We start from the raw sequence: 20,515 nt of genomic DNA, 5'->3' as shown, positions 1-20,515 counted from the left end.
GGTGTACATTGGGTACCGTCTATTGTATGCTCTCGTTGTTGTTGGAGTACCGGCTCGTGAGGATACGGTCCTCGTCACAGGATGCCCTTATTGCCGAAGGTTCACTCTTGTTATAGGAGTACAGTTTGTCGTATGGTTCACCACACGGTTCACAGATATTCACAGTATCAGACATCATCATTATTCATTCTCCTTGGTCACCAGCTCTTGTCATCCTCTATTGCCGATAGGCCCATAGGATGGTTCGCCAGCATTAGTCTGGAGTATGATCTCGTAGTAGGTCAGAGTACCAGGGGTTGGTACCCCTCAGAGTACGCCCTATGTGGGTGTTGGGTTGTTTTAGGCGTATGCTATCCTCAGCGTCAGGGCTTGAGGCTTGGCATATGCATAGGCAGTTCACCCTCCTGACAGATGGCAATACAATCTGAACAAAGTATGCCCTTGGCCATGCAGTATCATATTATATATCGAATCTTTGCTTACCACCAGATCTGCAAGGTGGAGTGCACCTGTCTCAGCAGCATTCCAGAAACTACTTGACTGCTTCTCAACTTTGTCTCTCTCATACCCAAAACTTGGCCTCAACTAACGAGAAATCAAAGCATAGAAAGCCTACTTGCCAAGAAAACTTTGAGAATGAGGTGATCTTCACGCTCTTTTATACACAAGGTTACTAAAATCTGACATCAGGCTCCCACCATCAAGACACCACAACATTCACCCTCAAAGCCGGTCAAGAAAGTAAACACGTCAACATCCAAACCAATAGTCAACATTCCACAGGAAAGGGAATGGCCAGAATTCGCAACATTGAACATTCATCTGAGGGGCCATACCCTCCGGATGTCTGACCAGCCATCTGAGATCAGGAGCGTCATCCAACATGCAATGAAGTCAGCCATTATTGAATTGGTGTACCGTGATGCCTATCCCGACCCTGTGGATGGTGTTAGAAAGATATGCAAGACCCTTCTCACTTCAGCACTCAACCACACTCGTCCCATGCAAGGCTTGCAATTCATCAAGGAACATATCAAGTCTCCTGACCATGGGTTCACCGATTCATTGGGGAGAGTTGTGAGTAATACATATAATTCACTAGCATGTTATCTCACATAAACAACAGTGACCGACCAGTTCTCTTCTATTCATAGTGAGGCAAAGAATGTGGCCGAGCGCTGCATCCTAGGGTATGATCTTACGGGAACCAAAAGTGTTTGCATAGAGCATGTGGAAGTACTCCTAGCCCAAGAGAACTACGCCTATCCAGGAACCTGGGTGACTGGGTCTGATGGCGCTGCTGTAAGTGTTGAATAAGCTTCATACATTGACACAGCTGATATCTGTGATGCTTCAGATCACTAGAACCTCCAATAGAGGCAAGCTGTATGCAAGTCCGCCAATCATCGCATGCATGCAGGGACTATATAAATGGTTTCATCCTTACCAACAACCCGATGTCTTTGCCGCATCAAACAAGGATCACCCTGGGGAGCTTGAGCCACCCGGGCTTGTTGCTCTCGCTGCCACTGCAGTGAGTAATCTTTCTTCAAGTCTGAGTTGTTACTCAAATACATAGAGGTCTTTGCAGCTCTCTGTGACTGGCAAACAGGTGAAATGTGTTGCAGTAACTTCAATGTGTTGCTTGAACTCGGTAGTCAACTCGTTATCGCTGCCACTTCAAAGCTTTAGATAGATAGATAGATTTATTTAGAGGGCAAATGACAACGAAAAGTAAAGGAATCATTCACTGTCAAATGGCATTAGGGACAGGAGATTGTTCCTGACAGTTTCAACTTCATTGGCACAATTGACAGGAAAGCTCTAGAAATTCTGTGAATATAACAAATGACTGGTATAGCTGGAGGCCACACCTCGAGCCATGATAACAGGTTGCCTCGCGACCCCTCCACATCATCGGAGCCTTTTATCCACCAGTAATAGGCAGGACCTCGTCCCAATGTCTTAGCAATATCCAGAAGCTTCTGAAAACAGGGAAGGATTTCAGGTACGGGAAGACATCGTGTCACCAGAGTTGGACACCACACAAGTAGGTTGTCAGCGAGATTGCAGTACTCGCCGTGGGAGAAACGTCCTGATTTGTATGTCTCCAAACCGCCGGATACAAATGTTTTGAACATTCGAGTGCAACCAGCTGGGATATTGATGTGAAACAGGTCTGTTTTATCAGGAATCGGGGTTGAAACACAGTTAGAATTAAATGCGGGCCCAGAGCACCCGCAAAACTCGGCTGAGTTCGGCCTTTACCGATGCACGGAAACTCTTGGACTGGGGGTCCACAAAATCTCTCATTATCAATGAGGCACATACCCGATCATTGGACCAGGTCCATTTGACGATGGAAAGGATGATCATGGTGATGATGCCATAGTGGCGTCCAGATTCAACATCCTGTCTCGTACTTCGAATGTGAAATCCTCTTTGGACGTTTCTGAAACGATCAATAAGATCGGGCGGGGTTACGCCATTGGTCTGAAACCAACTTGTTAACCTTGGTATAGACTTCACAAGATGCAGGACGTACTCTAGAATTTAGCCAAGTTGAGATGGTTTCGAAGCCACGGAACAAGTGATACAAACCAAGGTCGAGAAACTTTGCGAGGACGGTATTCAAATCCATCTGGTAAAGTTCGAACAACAATTCCTCGGTAGGATTGTCGACGTCAGTGCAGATGTGAGCCCAATTTTCGAGTAAGATCTCCGACAGTACCCTGTCCTGAGCCCGGCTATCATCTGTCTGCAACACAAAGAGGGAACGCAGTGCAAGAAAGTTGCTCTGAGAGCATTTGTCAATGAAAAAGCTCCTTGACCGAGAACGGTCAACGAGGAAATCTCGGATGGTGGAATGCTGATTCCTGATGCGAATGTGATGCGGGCTGCTCGAAAACGAGGAAATCATTTTGTCCATTGACCGCAGTGCCTGATCCAGAACTTCTTTGCGAAGTCCAAGCAATAGTCCGATGAAATCAGGAAAGCATGAATCAGATGGAAGCATTAGAATTGCCGCAAGTATGTGAAGGAGCATGTCGTGACCCACTAACTCCATGGAGATGGACAAGGCTGCGTCGTAGAAAGCATCCAGCCCCAACATCAGCACGCTACTCATACGGCCATCCACTCGGTCAAGGAATTCATTCCAGCCGTCTACAAACCTCTTTAAAGAACCAGGTGGATATCTTAGCAGCTCAGGGTCTTTTTTGCACTGCTCAGTCAGAGCCCTAGTCCACCAACAGGCCAGAAAGTCCTCCCACTTGGACTTGTCGATGAAGAACTCCCCTGACCGTGCCTGATCGAGGAGGAAATCGGTGAAAGATGTGTGGTAAATCCTAATGTCATCGTCCCGATCGCGGACATCGAGCACCGAGTGCATCGTACGTATTGTCTGAGCAACCGTGCCATGAGGCAGTCCGAGCACGAGTTCGATGAATGCCGGAGATATGTCCTGAATTATGACGATCATTGCGAGAATGGGGAGCAGATGCTTATTGCGGTCAGGGTTGGCACGCAATATCATGAAATAGAGTTTGTCTAGATCGTCGAACGGTGACTCTCTCGGGGAGTCGGGGGACTGGTTGGATATGGTATCGAAGATGATGCAAAGCTGGTCAGTTGGAAGTGCGTAGTCCGCCTTGATGAACATGGTGGTAGTCTTTGCAAAAATGAATTGACCATCAGATTTGTCAACCAGCAACCGAACATGATAGGGAGACGGCCACGGGTCCGGGAATTCAACCTGTGAATATTTGGGGTCTCTGCGGATCTCCTGGAACTGCTGATTGAGGTATAGTTCGATGTCGTACCAGGGATGGAGTGAATCATCCAGTTTGATGTGCTTGGTCAACTCACTGAACCCCTGAAATTCCGGTTTGATCCAGGCTTCAGGGCGGCTGCATATGAGGAATCGCAAAGGGGAACGAAATGGTTGTCGATATGTGGAAAATATGATGGAGAGGATGCGTCGTTGGGTAGCAGCATCGCTACATTCATCCAGGCCATCGATGATGACTAGATCGGGGCTACTTTGAGCGGATGAAGGGGGAGTCGGATGATCGAGATTCTCCAGAATCAATTCCCTGTACTGATTCTCCAATCTAGCTTTGAGTATCCCAGGGTCAGCAGCAATTTTCTCGTTGATAACAGCTTTCAGATGTGGTCTTTTGACCACGAGGCCATGCACAATGGATAAAACGAGAGAGGACGGGTTGTTTCGCTTGGGATCTGATCTAAAGAAGAAGAATGAGGCCACAAGCCCATCCTTCTCGCATTCCTCGGCGACAGTCAACGCGATAGCTGACTTCCCTACGCCCGCAGCACCAGAAAGCCAACATACTGGTTGACTCTGGCATCCGGAAACTCTCCACTGTCGAATAAGTTCAAGCACCGCTTCACGAGTTCCAGGAAGACAATGGCCACGGTCAACCTGTTGTTCGGAATTATGAGATGCTCCGACGTCTTTAATCGCTTCCCAAAGCACTGCGTAAAGATCATGAGTTTCCTCGCTCTGGATACGACGCGACCGGTCACTCACGATTGGTAAAATAGTAGTTATGATTTTGAACTTGGTGGCCGGCAACGTTATTGAACATCACCTGCCCTAGTATCTTAGTATCGCGAGCCCCCTCCAAGATATGTTGACTTGATGAAGGACGAGGGGGTTCTAGAAGACTGAGTGGTTCTGCGGAGCTGGGAAAGCTGGGAGGTTCGAGAGAAGTCGGAGGTTCGGGAGAGCTGGGATGTTCTGGAGGACTCAGAGGTTTGAGACTCGGAGGTTCTAGGTGAATGGGAGGTTTGAGACGGCTCAGACGTAGAAGGCTGAGTACGCATCCCATGATGGTGGATGGAGGTTGAAGGTGCGTCGAACACGTTTCTTGTGTGTTTGGGAAAGTACAGCTACTGCGTGACCGCCGCACGACGGAACACCATGGTTCATTAATGCTATCACTTATCGGATTTACAACGGACTGTGCAAAATTACTGTCAGTTGAAGAACAGAATAAATCCGCTTAGGGAAGGAGCACGAGGGTATAGACCAGGACTGGATATACAGGACCAAAATCCCACGTTTTGGATCATTCTCCATAAACCCTGTCGTTGCCCGAAAGTAACTCACTCCCGAACCAACGACCCTCAACCTCAGTAGCGGTGTTATCGAACAGCCCACAAGTGAGCTGCGGAGATCTAATTGAGATTATCGTGTCAATACAGATGAATGAGTCGTAACTGAGATGTCCACGACCTACATGATGTACGTCCAGCGAACTTCTCATCGTGGGCCCATGTCAACACTAATCAGGCGGAAACTTAGGAGGCACCGGGTCTGTTCGAAACGAGATGTACGTTGTGCGCTGGTGGATGGAGATGGCGGCGGAAGTTGGTTGACACCTTATTCCTACTTCCGAGCTTTCCACCAGTCTGGTATCCACTGTTGGCGAAACGTGTTCAATGCGGATAAGACAGAGATGAGATGTTCTCAGCAGCGTGGCAACGAGCGTGAGGGAAGGGTGGGGAGGGAGGGGGCAGAGATAGCCTCGACTGTAAATCGGGACAAGTAGCGCGAGGGGCGTTATGATTTCAAGCGTGAAAACTTGTATAAATAGCTGTTTTCGAAGGCAAGCAGGACATTCCTTTTTGAGTGGTCAATTGACATTGGATCCTATAGTAGCGTACGCAGTGCGGGTCAGTGACAGCGAAGGAGTAACAGGAAGTAGAACTAAGAACATGTTACATACCGGAGATGTAAGTCTTGGACAACCATCCTCAAAACGTATAAAGGAAGTCCGGCTGAAGATGCTCAGAAACTCGGATTCGTACGAATTATTTGCTCAAGCATCTACCATCACACCTCCATCCATAACCATGTCAGACGAGTACGAATCCACCTCCCATTGCGCGTCTTGCGACGAGTACCTCTACGACGACGGAGAACGGTCGTAAATATTTTCAGGTTAGAGAAAGTCATCCTCGGTGTGACATTTGCCATAAACGATTCCTTGACGATTCCTGAACAAGATTACTTTGCGTGTGGTAAGTCCCAGCTCTTCAATGACCAATATCCAACGCTAACTTACCATTTTACCCTCCACAGCTCTACTTCGAAACCGCTGGCCACTACTACTGCGTCCCGCGATAAAATTTTCGATTCTGCCGGTGGTCTTCAGGTTGTGAGTTTCCTTCGTTGCCCTTCTTCTATCTCCCAACGGCTCCCTAATTTCTTTTCCCTCTTCTCCTCCAGCACATCGATTACGCAGCGGTCCATCCCAATGACAGCGACGAAGGCGAAGATGAGGATGAGAATGATTATAAAGAACGCGAAGATGGTTGAGAAGATGAGCTGGCCTTGGAGATCTATCCAAGTGGCTACCGACACCTCAACATCTATGACCCTGACGACACATCGTTCGAAGACTACGACTTTGAAGGTGAGAAAGTCTAGGAGACCCTCCATTTGACTTTGGAGAAGATGACTCTGAGGAAGTTGAGCAGCTGGAGGAAGGTTGCTCGACAAGCTCTGGGTATTTATCTGCGCTTCGTGCGTCAAGGCGGCTTTGGATTATACGGAAATGTGTCCCAATTGCGACGAAGAAGACGATGTAGCGCAGTTGAGGAGATTTTCTTCAACGTCTGCTTGATACTCAGTATCGTTAACGATTTCGGATTATCAGAATAAATTTACCTTCCTTCGTGTGTGCACTACACATCTGACCGTAACTTGAGCTTGTGAACGCGTGGACAAGCTTGAAAAGCTTGATTCCGAGTTTCCCACCACCTGAAGCTCTCTTCCTTACCACCATCGTTGGTGTTTGACGCGGCCACGAAAATTCATTTACCTGGTACGAACCTTCATTTTCTACTGTCGCTTTTTGACTTTAGTCTGGTAAACATGTTTTTTTCTTTTCATAGTATAAACGCCGTTCTGAATCTGGCATCGAGCTTGAGGTGTAACTGTCGGCGAAAGGTGCTCTATTTCTCTTGACTGGATGATGTTCATAGCTAACTTCTACTAACAGACGTCATCATATGATATGGTTTCTATATCACAATTAGGAGGGAGATCGTTAGGGCACAGGATGGAGACGAACCGAACGATGTGATTCGATAGATGTTGAATGAGTTATATTGAAGGGTATGTGGTCGTGGTTGAAGTTTTCTCTTTCCTTTTGCGCTAACTGAGGAACGTTCTCCTTCCTAGAGTACCTCAGCCTCGTATGCCACGAATTCAAGACGATAAAGACAACCAACCCTTCCTTCCTCATATGCTCGGTGCTGATTATACAAACGACGACGGTGTTGATCATGGATCATTTTGACCGCCTTCCGGAAGACCCATTCGTTGGCTGTAGAAACGAGATTGACAGAATAACAACGTATTTACGGTGTCCAAACATATGCTGACCCGGCACATGTCGTTCTTGGCACGTCGTCGGAGGTGAGGATTGATTAAGATTGTTGTCGGTTTGTGAGTTTATCCCGTTCCTTCCTAACCTGAGCCACCATTGACAAACCTTCCCGTCGCCAGCCTCCTCACCATCGAAGATTTTGATTGATGAGAAGAATGGCCGATCCAACTGGGCCCGACATTTCCTGAACTCAGTACCTGTTTGAATGGGAGAGTCGTTGAAGGCGGACGGAAGTTGTGTACGGTACCTTGATCAGCTTCTGTCACAATCAATGGCTTTCCTGTTGAGTCGTACGTCGGAATGGAATATACATATAGTGTGTCGGTTAAAAAGATCGCCAATAGTTCAAGGCTACAGAGTATGATTACAGCTTTGGTACGGTATTGTATGGATATACACGTCATGTCAAAGCACGTCACTTTGGGCCAAACCGTTGCGAACAATTCCCGCACTGGTTTTTGTTAAACGGGTTAATTCCGCAAATCACGGTTAAAAACGTGAAACTTACCGACTATTATAATAGCCTTCATCGCCCCGGTGTCCTGGAGATCGTGTTTAGTGAGCCCGTTCAAGGAAGGCGATTGCTACAGCAGTAACGGCCCGCCGGGTGAAGAACGTACGACAGCGGGTGTTTCATATGAAATGAATGGGCGTAGTTTCGAGCTTTTCCTGTTTGGTGCAAAAAGAAAACACGAGCATGATCTGATTGAGGTTTAGCTCTTCAGCCACGAACGAGAAACTAAGGGAGGATTTAAACCGGGTCTTAAAGTCTGTCGGATTAGGAATCGATAAGAACCTGGAGACTCGAGGTAAGTAACGGTGTGGATGAGGGAAGGTGACCCTTACATTTCGTGACTGCGATAACTTCGTTGGGACCGTCGTAGCTAGGAATGTATTGACGGGAATGGCAGAATCCAGAATTTGCTACACGGATGACTCTGCTGGTGATAACCTTCTCACGCACAGACCAGCAGATTATCGCGAAAATTCCCCCGCCCCATTCAGTGGAGTTGGAACTGAAATACAAGTGACAACGAGAATAACTCGGGGATACAGAACGGGAAAATCTTCATGAACGGTTCATGAAGATTTAGGTTCATGATGAACCTAAATCCATTTATAGGTAAATGACAACGGAGAAGTAAAGAAATCATTTATGGAGTGGCATTAGGGACAGGAGTTTGTTCTTAACAGTTTCAACTTCGTCGGCGCAATCGGCAGGGAAGTTCTAAAAAATGTGTGAATACAACGAAAGACTGATACAGTTGGAGGTACATACCTCAAACCATGATAGCAGCTTGCTTCGCGACTCCCCTGACCGGACTGAGCGACTCCCACCAGACCTCAGGCTTATCCTGTGGTAATAATGGACGCCTCCGAGTTCCAATGTCTTAGCCACATCCAACAGCGTCCGAAAGTGGGGAAGGAGTTCAGGTAGTGGAAGGCATCGTGTCAGTAGACTCGGACACTCCACCAGTAGCTTGTAAGTGAGACTGCAGTACTCCTCGTGGGTGAATCTTCGAGTTTTGTGTGCCTCCAAACCGGCTACAAATGCTTTGAAAATTTGAGCGCAACCAGCTGGGATACTGATGTGATACAAATCTTTTTTATCAGGAATCGGGGTTGAAACGCAGTCAGAATTAAATGCGTGCCCCGAGCACCCGCAAAACTCGGCTGAGTGCAATTCGATATTGACCGATGCACGGAAACTCTTGGACCAGTAGTCCACATAATCTCTCATTATCAATGAGGCACATACCCGTCGAGTGGACTGAGCGGGAGAGGCCCATTTGACAATGGAAAGGATGATCATGGTGATGACGTTGTGGTGGCGCCCTGAATCAACATCCTGTCTCGTGCTTCGAATGTGAAATCCTCTTTGGACGTTTCTGAAACGAACAATAAGATTGAGCGGGGTTATGCCGTTGGTCTGAAACCAAGTTAACCTTAGTATAAGCTTCACAAAATTCAGGACTTACTTTAGATTCTAGCCAGGTTGAGATAGTTTCAAAGTCACGGAACAGGTTATACGCACCAAGATTAAAATATTTTGCAAGGACGACCCCTAAACCCATACGGTTAAGTTCAAACAACAATTCCTCGGTAGGATTGTCGATGTTGGTGCAGATGCCAGCCCATTCGGTGAACTTCATCGACGCCGGCGACACACTCTCAACGTGAACCACGCTATCATTCATCTGCAACAGAAAGAGGTATCGCAGCGCAAGGAAGTTACTCTGAGAACCTTTGTCAATGAAAAATCTCCTTGACCGAGAACGGTCAAGAAGGAAATCTCGGAGCGTGGTATGGGTATTCCTGATCTGAATTTGGTCAAACGGCGGATAATCCAGATCGGAAATAAATGTGTCCATTGGTACCAATGCCTGATCTAACACTTCTGAACGAAGTCCAAGCAAGACTTGCAAGAACTTGGGAGATTGTGAGTGAGAACCTGGTTGTAGGAATGTCGCAAGTATGTGAAGAAGCATGTCGCGGCCCACTAACTCCGCGGAAATGGACAGAGCCACGTGGTAGAAAGCATCCAGCTCCGACGTCAGCGCACTGCTCATACGGCCATCCACTCGGTCAAGGCACCTATTCCAGTGGTTTACCAACATCCATAAAGAATGAGATAAATATCTGTGACGGCTTAACAGCCCAGGGTTTTTTCTGCACTGCTCAGTTAGGGACCTAGTCCACCGACAGGCCAGAAAGTCCTCCCACTCGGACTGGTTGATAAAGAACTCCCTCGACCGTGTCTGATCAAGGAGGAAATCGGTGAAGGATTTGTGATAAATCTTGATGTCATCTTCTCGATCGCGGACATCGAGGACTGAGTGCATCGCACGTAACGTCTGGCTAACCGTGCCAGGAGGCAGTCCGAGAACGACTTCAATGAATTCTGGAGATCTGCCAATATAATCATCCCAGGCTGGAGTTACGACGATCATTTCGAGGATGTGGAGCAGAAGCTGGTCACGGTCGGGATTGGCACGTAGTACCATGAGATAGAGCTTGTCGAGATCATTGAAGGGTGAATGTGTCGAGGATACAGAGGATAGATTGGATATAGTATCGAGAAGGATGCGAAGCTGGTCGGTTGGAAGTGTGTACTCCATCTTGATAAACTTTATCACAGTCGACGGATAAATGAATTGGCCGTCAGCTCGCTCAACCAACAACCAAACAATTTCGGGAGACGGCCATGGGTCTGGGAATACGATCTGTGAATATTTGGGGTCTCTGCGGATCTCCTGGAACTGATGATTGAGGTACAGTTGGATGTCATAGTGGGGGAGGAACGAATCATCTAGTTCAATATGTTTAGTCAGTCCACTGAACCAACTGAATTCTTCTTGGATCCAGGCTTCGGGGCGGCTGCATATCAGGAACCGCAAAGGGCAATGGAAAGTTTGTTGATATGTGGAGAATATGAGGGAGAGGACACGGCGCTGCATAGCAGCATCACCACATTCATCGAGACCATCGATAATGACCAGGTCGGGCATCTTTTGATCATATGAAGGGGGAGGATGATCTAGATTCTGCAGAATCAGCTTCTCATATTGATCTTCCAATCTAGCCTTGAGGATTCGGGGGTCGGCGGCAATTCTCTGCTCCACAAATGATTTTAGATGGGGTCTCGCTAATACAAGACCGTGTGCGATAGATAGAATGAGGGAGGAAGGGTTGTTCCGCTTTGCGTCTGACCTGAAAAAGAAAAACGAGGCGACATTGCGTCCATCCTTCTCGCATTCTTCGGCAACAGTCAACGCAATGGACGACTTCCCTACGCCTGCAGTGCCAGAAAGCCAACATACTGGTGAAGTCTCGCATTCAGTGACTCTCCACTGTCGAATAAGTTTGAGAACTGCTACACGAGTTCCAGGAAGACACTGGCCGCGGTCAACCTGTTGTTCCGAATTATGAGAGGCACCAACGTCTGCAATTGCTTCCCAAAGCACTTTAGGAAAGGAGCATGGGTTACCAGTTCTGATACTAAGAGAAACAGTGGTCACTCACGGTGGGTGAAATAGTGGTTGTGATTATGGTTGTGATTTTGAACTTGGTCGCCGGCAACGTTATTGAACACCGCCTGTCCTATCGTAGTGTTTTGGGCTCCGCTCAAGATATGTTGACTAGACGGGGGAGGTTCGAGGCGACTTTTCCATAGAAGATTTAGTACGAGTTGCATCATGGTGGATGGAAAGTCAAAGGTACGGCGAACACGTTCCTGGCACGAGTACAGTTAGTACTCCGTGATGGTTGCACGAGCGAGCACCAGATGTCAGCCCTGATTTATCACTTATCAGATAGGGACTGGCATTTGAAGGACAGCATGAATGAAGGAAATGGGGGGGGCAAAATCCCACGTTTTGCATCATCCCTCGATACACCTTGTCATGTCCAATAATAAATAACCCACTCCCTAGAACTAACGACCCGTCAAGCTTCCAAAGCGGTGTCCAACCCAATGCATCCCTGGAGAAATCTGTATCATTGCATGGGACTGCACGACAAGACACGAGACATATGTTACTTGCATGTATCTCCCGGCAATACCACAGCTGGACAACCAGCCTCCCTTTCATCCCCACGGTGGACTGATATCAGCCAGACGCACACCCCGGTGAACCCTGTCTTCTACTCCCGGCTCCTTCGTCTCCGTATCTTCAACGATCGTGTACTGGGCGAGTGCGTACCATTTGGGTGCTAGCTGTAATCCCCGAACTGACATCCGATCGTGAACGCGAACTCCACACAGCTAACGCAAGACGAAACGACAGCAACAGTCGTATCTGAACGTCTAGGCAGCATGGGAGTGCAGTCAGTGTGTTATGTATCGTCCACCGGCGGCGGCTCGTACGAGGATGGGATTAGAGGTGTGAGGGGTGCAGAAACAGCGAGAGGTTGGAGGGATGTAAGGCCTGGTATGAGAATATTGATCGATGCAGCGGAATTAAACCCAACCCCTGTTAAGTTTTTTCGATTTAAAAAAAAGGTTCGCAATGAAAACAATCCGAGGTGCTCACCCAGTATATGACTCACTCAAAAGTTGAGTGAACTATTCCTATGTCGACACATGCAAACCTTGAGCTTGAGCCTTGTGAATGAGCCAATCAACTCTCCAGTTGCGAAGTATCGGTGGCCAATACGAGTAACGAATTCCCGGTGAATTCCAGCGTACTGTGACATCGATATTGCCTCTTTGATCTTTCATGCTCTTCGTCGGGAAGTTGTTGAGGTGAAAGGGGACCTATGACATACCGAGCAAGCCTTAAATCTCGACGAGAAACCTGGGAAGCTACAACGACTCGAACTGCACACACACACACACATCCCATAATGACACCAGAATCTGCATGAATGCCCATTGCCCAGTAAGCTTCTCCGACACAAAGCGTATACTCCAAGCTAGGTTCCACGGCCAAATATTAAGCCCGAGAACTCCTCTATTTCGCCGTTTCTCATGAAAGAAAAGAGAACTCACAGAACTAAAATAACTTGAAGAAGAAATCAGTCCAGTCATAGCAGAGCAACCCTGATATCTTACCAGCCCGACGAATCCAGAGAGTGTAGTGACAAGGGAAATATTGAAGTGAAAACGTCAAATTGTCGAGAAGGTCGAGGGCGATGGTGGAGGATCATTCGACGACGCCAACTGGTCCCCGGATGGCGTTCGGATCCCGGGAGCCGAGTACGGTCCGGTCATCACAAATGGCTCTTCAACCCGACTTTCTTTGGTTCACCGTTGTTTCAATACACCATAAGGTAGGATCTCGCCCCTCCCAGAATCTACTACAAGAGCCTCTGGTGCATTATCTCTGTCGTTGGCGCTTGATTACCCGTCAACACATTGAACGAAATTTTAATTTTTTCAACGTGCGCAGCCTATCCCGATTTCTCGCCATTGCTCGAGGAGACACTCAATAGTTCTCTCGCGTTTCTGTTCATTTCTTTCATAACGTTTTGGCTCCTGGTGAACTGAACAGTTTATTAGGTAATACATGGTCTCTGACACAATCTTGCGAAGCTCGTGAGGTTGGTAACGCCAGACGTAGCGGGTATCAGGTCTAGATAAAACTTCGCAAAGGAAGGAGACAGTGGAAAAATGTGCATGGTGCTTTCTATTGCCTTTTCATCCATGAAGTTTATGGCTAGATTTCCACGAACAGACTTCATCATACGATCCACAATCTAAGGAGGGAAATCGCTCAAGGGCTCACGGAAGCTGCATAACAGGTTCGACAGGATGGAGGCGAGGCGAATAATATCATCTGACGTATGTTAATGGATGGGTTGACGAGTTCGTTTAGAGTATGTGTTTGACTTGTTTCTTTTTTGCTTTTTGCTGACTAGAGTACCTCAGCCTCATCTTCAAGTTCCCATGAATACAAGTCGAAGGAGACAACAACCCGACCCTTCCTTCTTCATACCGCGGCTTATGCAAACGACAGCGAGGCTAATTAAGGCTTATGTTCACTGCTCCCGGAAGAGATGTTGGCTGTGAGAACGAGACTGAGGAAGATTACCGATGTATGCGAAGGAGGGGCAGAAAGGGTTGTCAGAGGCTGAGGGTTGATTGTTCGATGGCTGATTGTGAGTTCATCTCCTGCCTTCCTGACCTGTGCCTTGACTGACAGCTTCCAGCCTCCAATCTCCTCACCATAGAAGTTTTTTAGTGAATGGCTCATCTGATTAGGCCCGACACTTCCTATCCGAACCTCGGACGCACCGTCAACAACATATGAATGGTCATACGTAGAAGTTACTAAGGTGTACGGTACCGTTATCAGTCGATTGGCGAGCTGTCAACCACTTCCGTGTCGAGTTGAAAATTGAACGTCGATCGTTTAAGGCTGCATCATACGAATACAGCTTTGACCACTCGCTGCAAGAGTTTTTGACGCAGTTCAAAAAGGACGTCAGTCACTTATTCCTGTCGCTGAACCTGGATTACCCTACAGCTTGGCGAATGTCAAGATTCATATAAGATTGTTTTCCCGTCGAGTTCTTGCAGACCGATATCAACGAGTCAGGAAGCTAATGCTCTCCGTTTACGCGGGCCCTCTAACTCTTGCACACGACCTTTGGCGCATACTCACAGTTATCGGCTGGCCAAGAAACGATGCCGTAAACCAACACCTGGGCCGGCGGCTCGTGGGACATCTAACTCCTTCCAATGGGTCGTACTTGGACCTGCCAGGTGGTTCTGGTGCACCTGGCGATGGCGTTCCTCTCATTGACAACCCGTGAGGATGCGGGTTGTGGTGTCTGGTCTTTCGCTTCGGCTGAAAGGCTAATCCAGTTTTACTGGTTCGCTATCGGTTGTACAGTATTCGTCCTGATTGTTGTTGAACTGCCAGCGGGACTCTTCTTTGGGCAAATGGCGATGCCACGGCGGGAAATCCTATAACCTTATGTTGGTTAGATCTACCGTCTGGCACTCATCAGACGGCGTTCGAGCCCGTCTAGCTCATTAACTGTAAAAAAGCAACTTCTTCATCACATGCCCGTTTTGCCTTCGATATGTATGCGTTGTCCAGTAATATACAATTGTGGTACATATGTACATACAGGTATCCTATGTACGAACTGGACACGAAAAATCAGACATCTATCGTCATTAAGTCGTCAATCAGATACATTGACCCAGCCACTCGCTCAACTCGTTCCATTCTTTGATTTTATCTTCGTTTTGTAATAAGGTTCTCGTCGGTTACGGTCATGCAGGTAACCGTATACCTAGCTTGTCCTGGAAGTCATAAGTACGGTACGCCCGGTTGATATAACAGAAATCGCAACTACAGTATCGCGCATGCTGGCTGAAGAGGTTTTTTTCCTGCCAAAAATGACGTGAAAAGATCAGCACCCGTCCTTTTCAGATGGGGCAGTACTTACATGTACACCTCAATGCTATTCATGCCTACCGGAACCCACTCTCTAACGACCCGCTTCCATACCCTTTCACGAGTTGGTTTACCACAAGTCGGTGACGATGCCAAAGAGCAGCCGAGTTCGATAGACCACGGAATCAAGTTTCTCGACTGCTACCCCCCTTTTTTTCGTTTTGTGACCGGTTCAATCAATATATTATGATAGGCTTTCAAAGCTAATTAAGGTACTTTACGACCATCATCACCAGGAGAGCGGCGACGACGATTCTTCGATTGTTAAAGTAGGTTTGTGACAAACTCTCCGTCTTGATAAATGGCGGAACATATGAGGTTCAGGAAGGAGTGGCTGTAGTGGCCACTTCTAATTTGGCGTTCTAAGACGCTAACACAACTGCTCGTGGACGGTAACAAAAAGCTGGTGTCCGCAGACAATAACACCAGTCGATATTTCTCTTTACGTCGGTGGGGTCTATGCCGTGCCTAAGGAAAGTTTTAAAGGATAGTTACGGGGGAGTTAAACAGACTTACTTGGTGTGTAGATGCTCCCTAATGTTGTAATGAAGCTCTGTGTCAACTGGACAGTGCTTGCAAACGACTCCTGTGTGAAGGGTTTGTGCCTGCTCTTGTTTTGAGATTTGACTTGTTGTATCCTCGCCAACAGCGAGGACGACTTTGTCTCCCTCACTCAAACGCTGGAGATTCGTCAACATATGTCTCGAGTATAACAGCAAACCTGAAACCCGTACCACTAGTGCCTCCATCCATCGCGCTAAACGTCTATTTGTGTGACCATCTGTTTCCAAACACTCGAAAAGCGGATCTTCCCTTTCCAAATCCTCGATACTGTCAATTTCGGGTTTTCCACACAACGCCATGATCTCCTGTAGCCGCCGAGACATGGAGATGTTGGCATAGAATTCAGATATTTGCCAAAGGCTACGATTTAGCTCGTAGAGCGGGTTGAACTCCGACCTCTTCCAACCCAAAGGACGATCATTCCTAGCGTAAGATCCGGTTGCGCAAAGGTGCATATAAATCCTAGGTGCCCAGGTTTTCTCGCCACAGCGTAGGCATGAGAAGATTGCCGAACGTAAGCCAATTTCTTCCAACCCGCAGCGTCGCAAGACTTGTACGAGCGCTTGACGCTTCTGCTCAACCCATTTTTGCGAAAACTTTGCGATGTCACCCTCAGCCTCACGTAGAGCGTCGATGAAGTCTGACTTAGTCAACTGCTGCTCTTGTGGTGTGTTCCAAATCATGTCGTCGATGACCCCGAGGTCTGCGTCCACAATGAGGTCAGAGATCGGAGGATATACAGTCAACCTGTCTCTATCCTTCTTGTCCTCGTAAGCCGAGTCGAATAGCTGATATCGTATCTTGAGAGAACGGTGACGTTCTTCGTTGAGTCGTCTATCCTTGAGCGCTTGAAGAAAATCAATCAACTGAGGTTCGAGATTGTTCCATGCTAAATCAGTCCGTTTGAGTATCACAACATTAAGATTGGATAAGTCAGACATACCTCGTTCCGTGACAGGCTTCGACGACTTGAGCAGAGGGTGGGAGACAAATTCTTCGTGATTCAGTTCTTCTGGCCTCCAACCTGACGCAGATAACCTTTTGATAATTCTGAGGATTGAATTTTCAATCAGGCGACGCAGAGTTGACGTGGAAAGTATACTAACTCTTGACGACGTTCTATTCGGAGTGTTTGTTGTTCTGCATCACGCTCCATACGACGATCACGATCCCAAAGACGACATTGCCTAGCATGCTGAGTGGAAGGGAGCGTAAGCGAGGAAAAGATAATCGTAATCAGACCCCTACACTCGTGATGAACTTGAAATCCTGCTCTTTCTCCTTATTCCACTTCTTCACGGCGGGCTCGTCGCCTTGAATTTCCATATACTTGAAGAGAAGACGCTCAAACATCGGAGTAAACCACGCAACACCATGTGTACGTGGTCCAATGTGGTAGGGAATATGCATAACGACCTCCCAAAGATCGCTGTCCTTCAGACCTGCAGGGCGGTTTTCGATATCGCTGTAGTTGAGAAACCTAATAAATACGTCTGTTAAGCGGTAACGACTCGCCAGAATGAAAAGGATATCGTACAGGTGACCCATACAGTTCTTGTGGCATCGAACTCTGCATTCCCAATTAACATTATCGCATGGAGAACGGAGACATGCCTAGAAATTGCAAATGAAGTTTAGGTACAGCGACGGTAGCTGAACATACACTTACATGGCAATGGTTATCGAAAAGCAAGCTCGCATATTGTGGTTCATTCAGGTCGTTGGGTAACGGAGGCAGATTGGGAATGTTCTCGCGAGCTTCACGCCAAATAGACGAGGAAGAGCGTGCCATGAGAAAATCTCGAAGGTCTTTGCTCGTCCGGGCGAGACGTAGTATATCTCGGGGTTCTAGATGTTTGAATACCTACGAGTAGGTTGAAGAATAGGAATGTTACCACATGCTACAATCGCGTTATAATAGGCAAACACGCACCTCTAGAAGAATATCCAACGGAGCCTCCTTAGCTAACTTCTCTAGCAGTCCACGTTTGCCGCGTGTTCGACGAAAGACTTCTGGATTTGCGTTCGCAGAGACTTGTGTCGTTGTTGCCATTGTCTTAGCTCTTTTGGCCTTTCTGACTGACTTCGCTTGTGTCTCCTCAAGGTCTGAGTTCTCCGATTCATCCTGAGTGACTGGTCTGTTGGAGTTATCGCGTTTAGCGTGAAGCCTGGAAGATATCCTTGGGGCCATGGTAGTAAGAAGAAAGGGAAAGAAAGGGGCGTTGGCTGCTTGCAAGGAACGGTCATCTGACCTCCACGTGTTTTGAGTCATCCCTCGTATCCGTCGCTTAAAGTTAGTACAATCTTGTCTCCAACCCTTCTTCAGCTTCAATTTCGCAGGTCATTTTGATAACATACTTTCGAATTTTTGCTTTGGGGCTTACCATATTTGTACCAGGTACTTCAAGTTCAGTGGGCTCATGCACATATACATGCCTTATAAGTTATGCTAGTCTACCCTAGGCAGAATCGTACCAAAATCGCACCGTTCATTGAACGACGAGTTGGTTGTTGGTTGATCGTAAGAAGTCTCGAAGTGAAAGTTTGGTTGTGTGTGACTAGAAGATATGTTACAGTATATTAAACAGCATATTCAACGTCGAGCGGAAATGGATGCCATCAACAGCAGAACGGCGCTGCTCTATCTGACAAGAGAAGAGAGGAGTAAAATCCTTGTAATCACAACTAGGTTCTCGGAGTGCCAAGTCAATACTGATGTCATTAGACAGAAAAACGAGAAGGTAACTACATACTTTCTCAGACGGGTTGAACCCCTGGGCGACGAGAATGCGGTCCTACGTCACCGCGTTGAGCAAGCCGTGACGTGAATGGAACGAAGATAGTCGAACAAAGTGCACGAATTAAACGCCAGAGGCCGGAAGACTGATATCGTCCTTTATTCCCATGGACGCTTTGGCAGTTTCCCTTTAACTTCCCGACCGTACGGGGGAAGGACCTGAAGAGCCATGATTAGCATACGCAAAATCCGAGAAACGTGGCCAGAACGCACCATGTAAAAAAAAATAGGCGATCAGAAGTACCAATGATCTCAGTACTGGACTAGCCCCGTCTTGCTGCTAAACTTCGGAAGCCCAATATGGTGGTGACGGGCATCAGCGTTAAACAACTTTATCCATTAACCTTCAACTTGCCTGACAATTCCGTTTCCTAGCAGCCCGCATACCGCCTCACAACATTCCAACCCATATAAATCTCTGACTCTCACTGGGGACATTTTGATGTCATCTGGGACGTGTCCAGTACCAGTCATGCAAAAACAATAGAAATTCCTATTGTTTTTGCATGACTGGTACTGGACACGTCCCAGATGACATCAAAATGTCCCCAGTGTCTTTGACCAACATGTTTTCATCGGCCAATGTCATCTCCTATCGCAAGCAAAATCCATATTTATCAAAGCACGGAATAATTCTTCCGGGGGACATCTTAAGGTCTTAACGAAGTGGGCGCCATATGACCGCGTTTCTTGTGGTGAAGGATTCGAACACGACTCGGATAGGGCTGCTCACCGTGCCGTCGACGGTAAACGGCCGTCGGTCGCAAGTCAGCAACGGTCCCGGGCCGTCATAAATTGCCCGCCGAACGGGTACTCGGAGCATGGCCACGGTATGATAAACGGCAAATAACGGCCGTCAACGGTTATACGGTCGGCAAAGCCCTTATGTACTAATTTTTTCCCTTTTAACTTGATTTAATACTACTAAACAACTCCTTTTTAGTAGCCAGCTCTAAATTTGGACCGTAGCTTACTTTGAATTAGCCCAAAAGTAGGTAATCTTGTCAATTTCTGTTATATTATGTTGATATCATGATCCGAAAATTCTCATTTGGGCATAAGTAGAAATCACCACCAAAACCGGCCCATGTCGTACAGATATGTGCTACTTTATATATATCCCATAAACTCAATATATCGTGAACATATGTTGACCATGCCGTAATAATGCCATAACACAGTCCAGCAAAGGAAATTCTGGCATCCCTTGTTCCTCCCGTGATGGAAATGGGTCCAAATGGCATATTTTACCTACCAAAGGTCAATGTATGTAGGAGTAGGGCAGGAGGACCACTGGAAACATTTGTGCTGAGTATTTATGGCATTGTCATGTGACTCTACATATCGTGAACATATGTGGAGATAGATGGTGATTATATAAAGTAGCAGATATGTCAGCTATCTGTTCAACAATTGGCGGTGTAAAAGTAGGTTAAAATGACGCAAATAGATGATGAGTACCATATGGAGACTGTTCCTACTATTCTGGTTTCCGATGTGCAAATGACAAGGATATGCAAAATTGGATAGAACTTGGTCTTCCTGTTTATTTGTGGGCTCGGCAATTTTTTGTAGGATCCAAGAGGTGTTCAATCCGAAAATTTTACATATGAGGTTCCTATGTAGACATAAGGACCCCTGGACCCCCTCCCCCCTGCACCTTCCTAATATGAAAATTTTTGATTACCAAATGCCCAGCAAGACCAATTTCCCACATTATATTCCGATATTTGATGTGTCATTCTCACTTTCCCCTCTGCTTTGCTGCCTCTTCGTGACATCTACCATCACAAAAATACTTTTCTATGGGCTTGCCAGCTAGACCA

The 20,515-nt window shown here is 47.1% G+C and overlaps 6 protein-coding genes across 6 annotated transcripts; 2 read left to right on the top strand and 4 right to left on the bottom strand.

Annotated features, from left to right (window-relative positions):
• Positions 1-843: 843 nt before the first annotated feature.
• E1B28_002966 (uncharacterized protein) lies at positions 844-1,696 on the top strand (the record flags this gene model as incomplete). Its single annotated transcript, XM_043159922.1, has 4 exons — positions 844-1,077; positions 1,138-1,302; positions 1,358-1,534; positions 1,592-1,696. 4 exons carry the CDS (start codon positions 844-846, stop codon positions 1,694-1,696), a joined length of 681 nt encoding a protein of 226 aa, XP_043001876.1.
• A 521-nt stretch (positions 1,697-2,217) lies between these two features.
• On the bottom strand, positions 2,218-4,850 carry E1B28_002965 (uncharacterized protein; the record flags this gene model as incomplete). Its single annotated transcript, XM_043159921.1, has 3 exons — positions 2,218-2,493; positions 2,546-4,494; positions 4,550-4,850. 3 exons carry the CDS (start codon positions 4,848-4,850, stop codon positions 2,218-2,220), a joined length of 2,526 nt encoding a protein of 841 aa, XP_043001875.1.
• Positions 4,851-5,739: 889 nt separating this feature from the next.
• Positions 5,740-6,343, top strand: E1B28_002964 (uncharacterized protein; the record flags this gene model as incomplete). Its single annotated transcript, XM_043159920.1, has 4 exons — positions 5,740-5,951; positions 6,031-6,045; positions 6,107-6,182; positions 6,254-6,343. The coding sequence occupies 4 exons, from the start codon at positions 5,740-5,742 to the stop codon at positions 6,341-6,343; spliced, it is 393 nt and encodes a 130-aa protein (XP_043001874.1).
• Positions 6,344-8,568: 2,225 nt separating this feature from the next.
• E1B28_002963 (uncharacterized protein) lies at positions 8,569-11,616 on the bottom strand (the record flags this gene model as incomplete). Its single annotated transcript, XM_043159919.1, has 4 exons — positions 8,569-8,646; positions 8,698-9,348; positions 9,398-11,382; positions 11,442-11,616. 4 exons carry the CDS (start codon positions 11,614-11,616, stop codon positions 8,569-8,571), a joined length of 2,889 nt encoding a protein of 962 aa, XP_043001873.1.
• A 638-nt stretch (positions 11,617-12,254) lies between these two features.
• E1B28_002962 (uncharacterized protein) lies at positions 12,255-13,067 on the bottom strand (the record flags this gene model as incomplete). Its single annotated transcript, XM_043159918.1, has 5 exons — positions 12,255-12,391; positions 12,452-12,466; positions 12,607-12,632; positions 12,687-12,833; positions 12,973-13,067. 5 exons carry the CDS (start codon positions 13,065-13,067, stop codon positions 12,255-12,257), a joined length of 420 nt encoding a protein of 139 aa, XP_043001872.1.
• A 2,426-nt stretch (positions 13,068-15,493) lies between these two features.
• On the bottom strand, positions 15,494-18,083 carry E1B28_002961 (uncharacterized protein; the record flags this gene model as incomplete). The annotated part of the gene is made up of 9 exons (XM_043159917.1): positions 15,494-15,796; positions 15,845-16,008; positions 16,063-16,781; positions 16,836-16,942; positions 16,999-17,087; positions 17,141-17,372; positions 17,430-17,506; positions 17,562-17,756; positions 17,826-18,083. The coding sequence occupies 9 exons, from the start codon at positions 18,081-18,083 to the stop codon at positions 15,691-15,693; spliced, it is 1,947 nt and encodes a 648-aa protein (XP_043001871.1). The 3' UTR covers positions 15,494-15,690.
• Between the last annotated feature and the right edge of the window lie 2,432 nt (positions 18,084-20,515).

Source organism: Marasmius oreades, chromosome 11 (genome assembly GCF_018924745.1).
Source record: "Marasmius oreades isolate 03SP1 chromosome 11, whole genome shotgun sequence".
Taxonomy (NCBI): domain Eukaryota; kingdom Fungi; phylum Basidiomycota; class Agaricomycetes; order Agaricales; family Marasmiaceae; genus Marasmius; species Marasmius oreades.
Note: the sequence above shows the minus strand (reverse complement) of the source record. Positions and strands in the feature narration are given on the sequence as shown.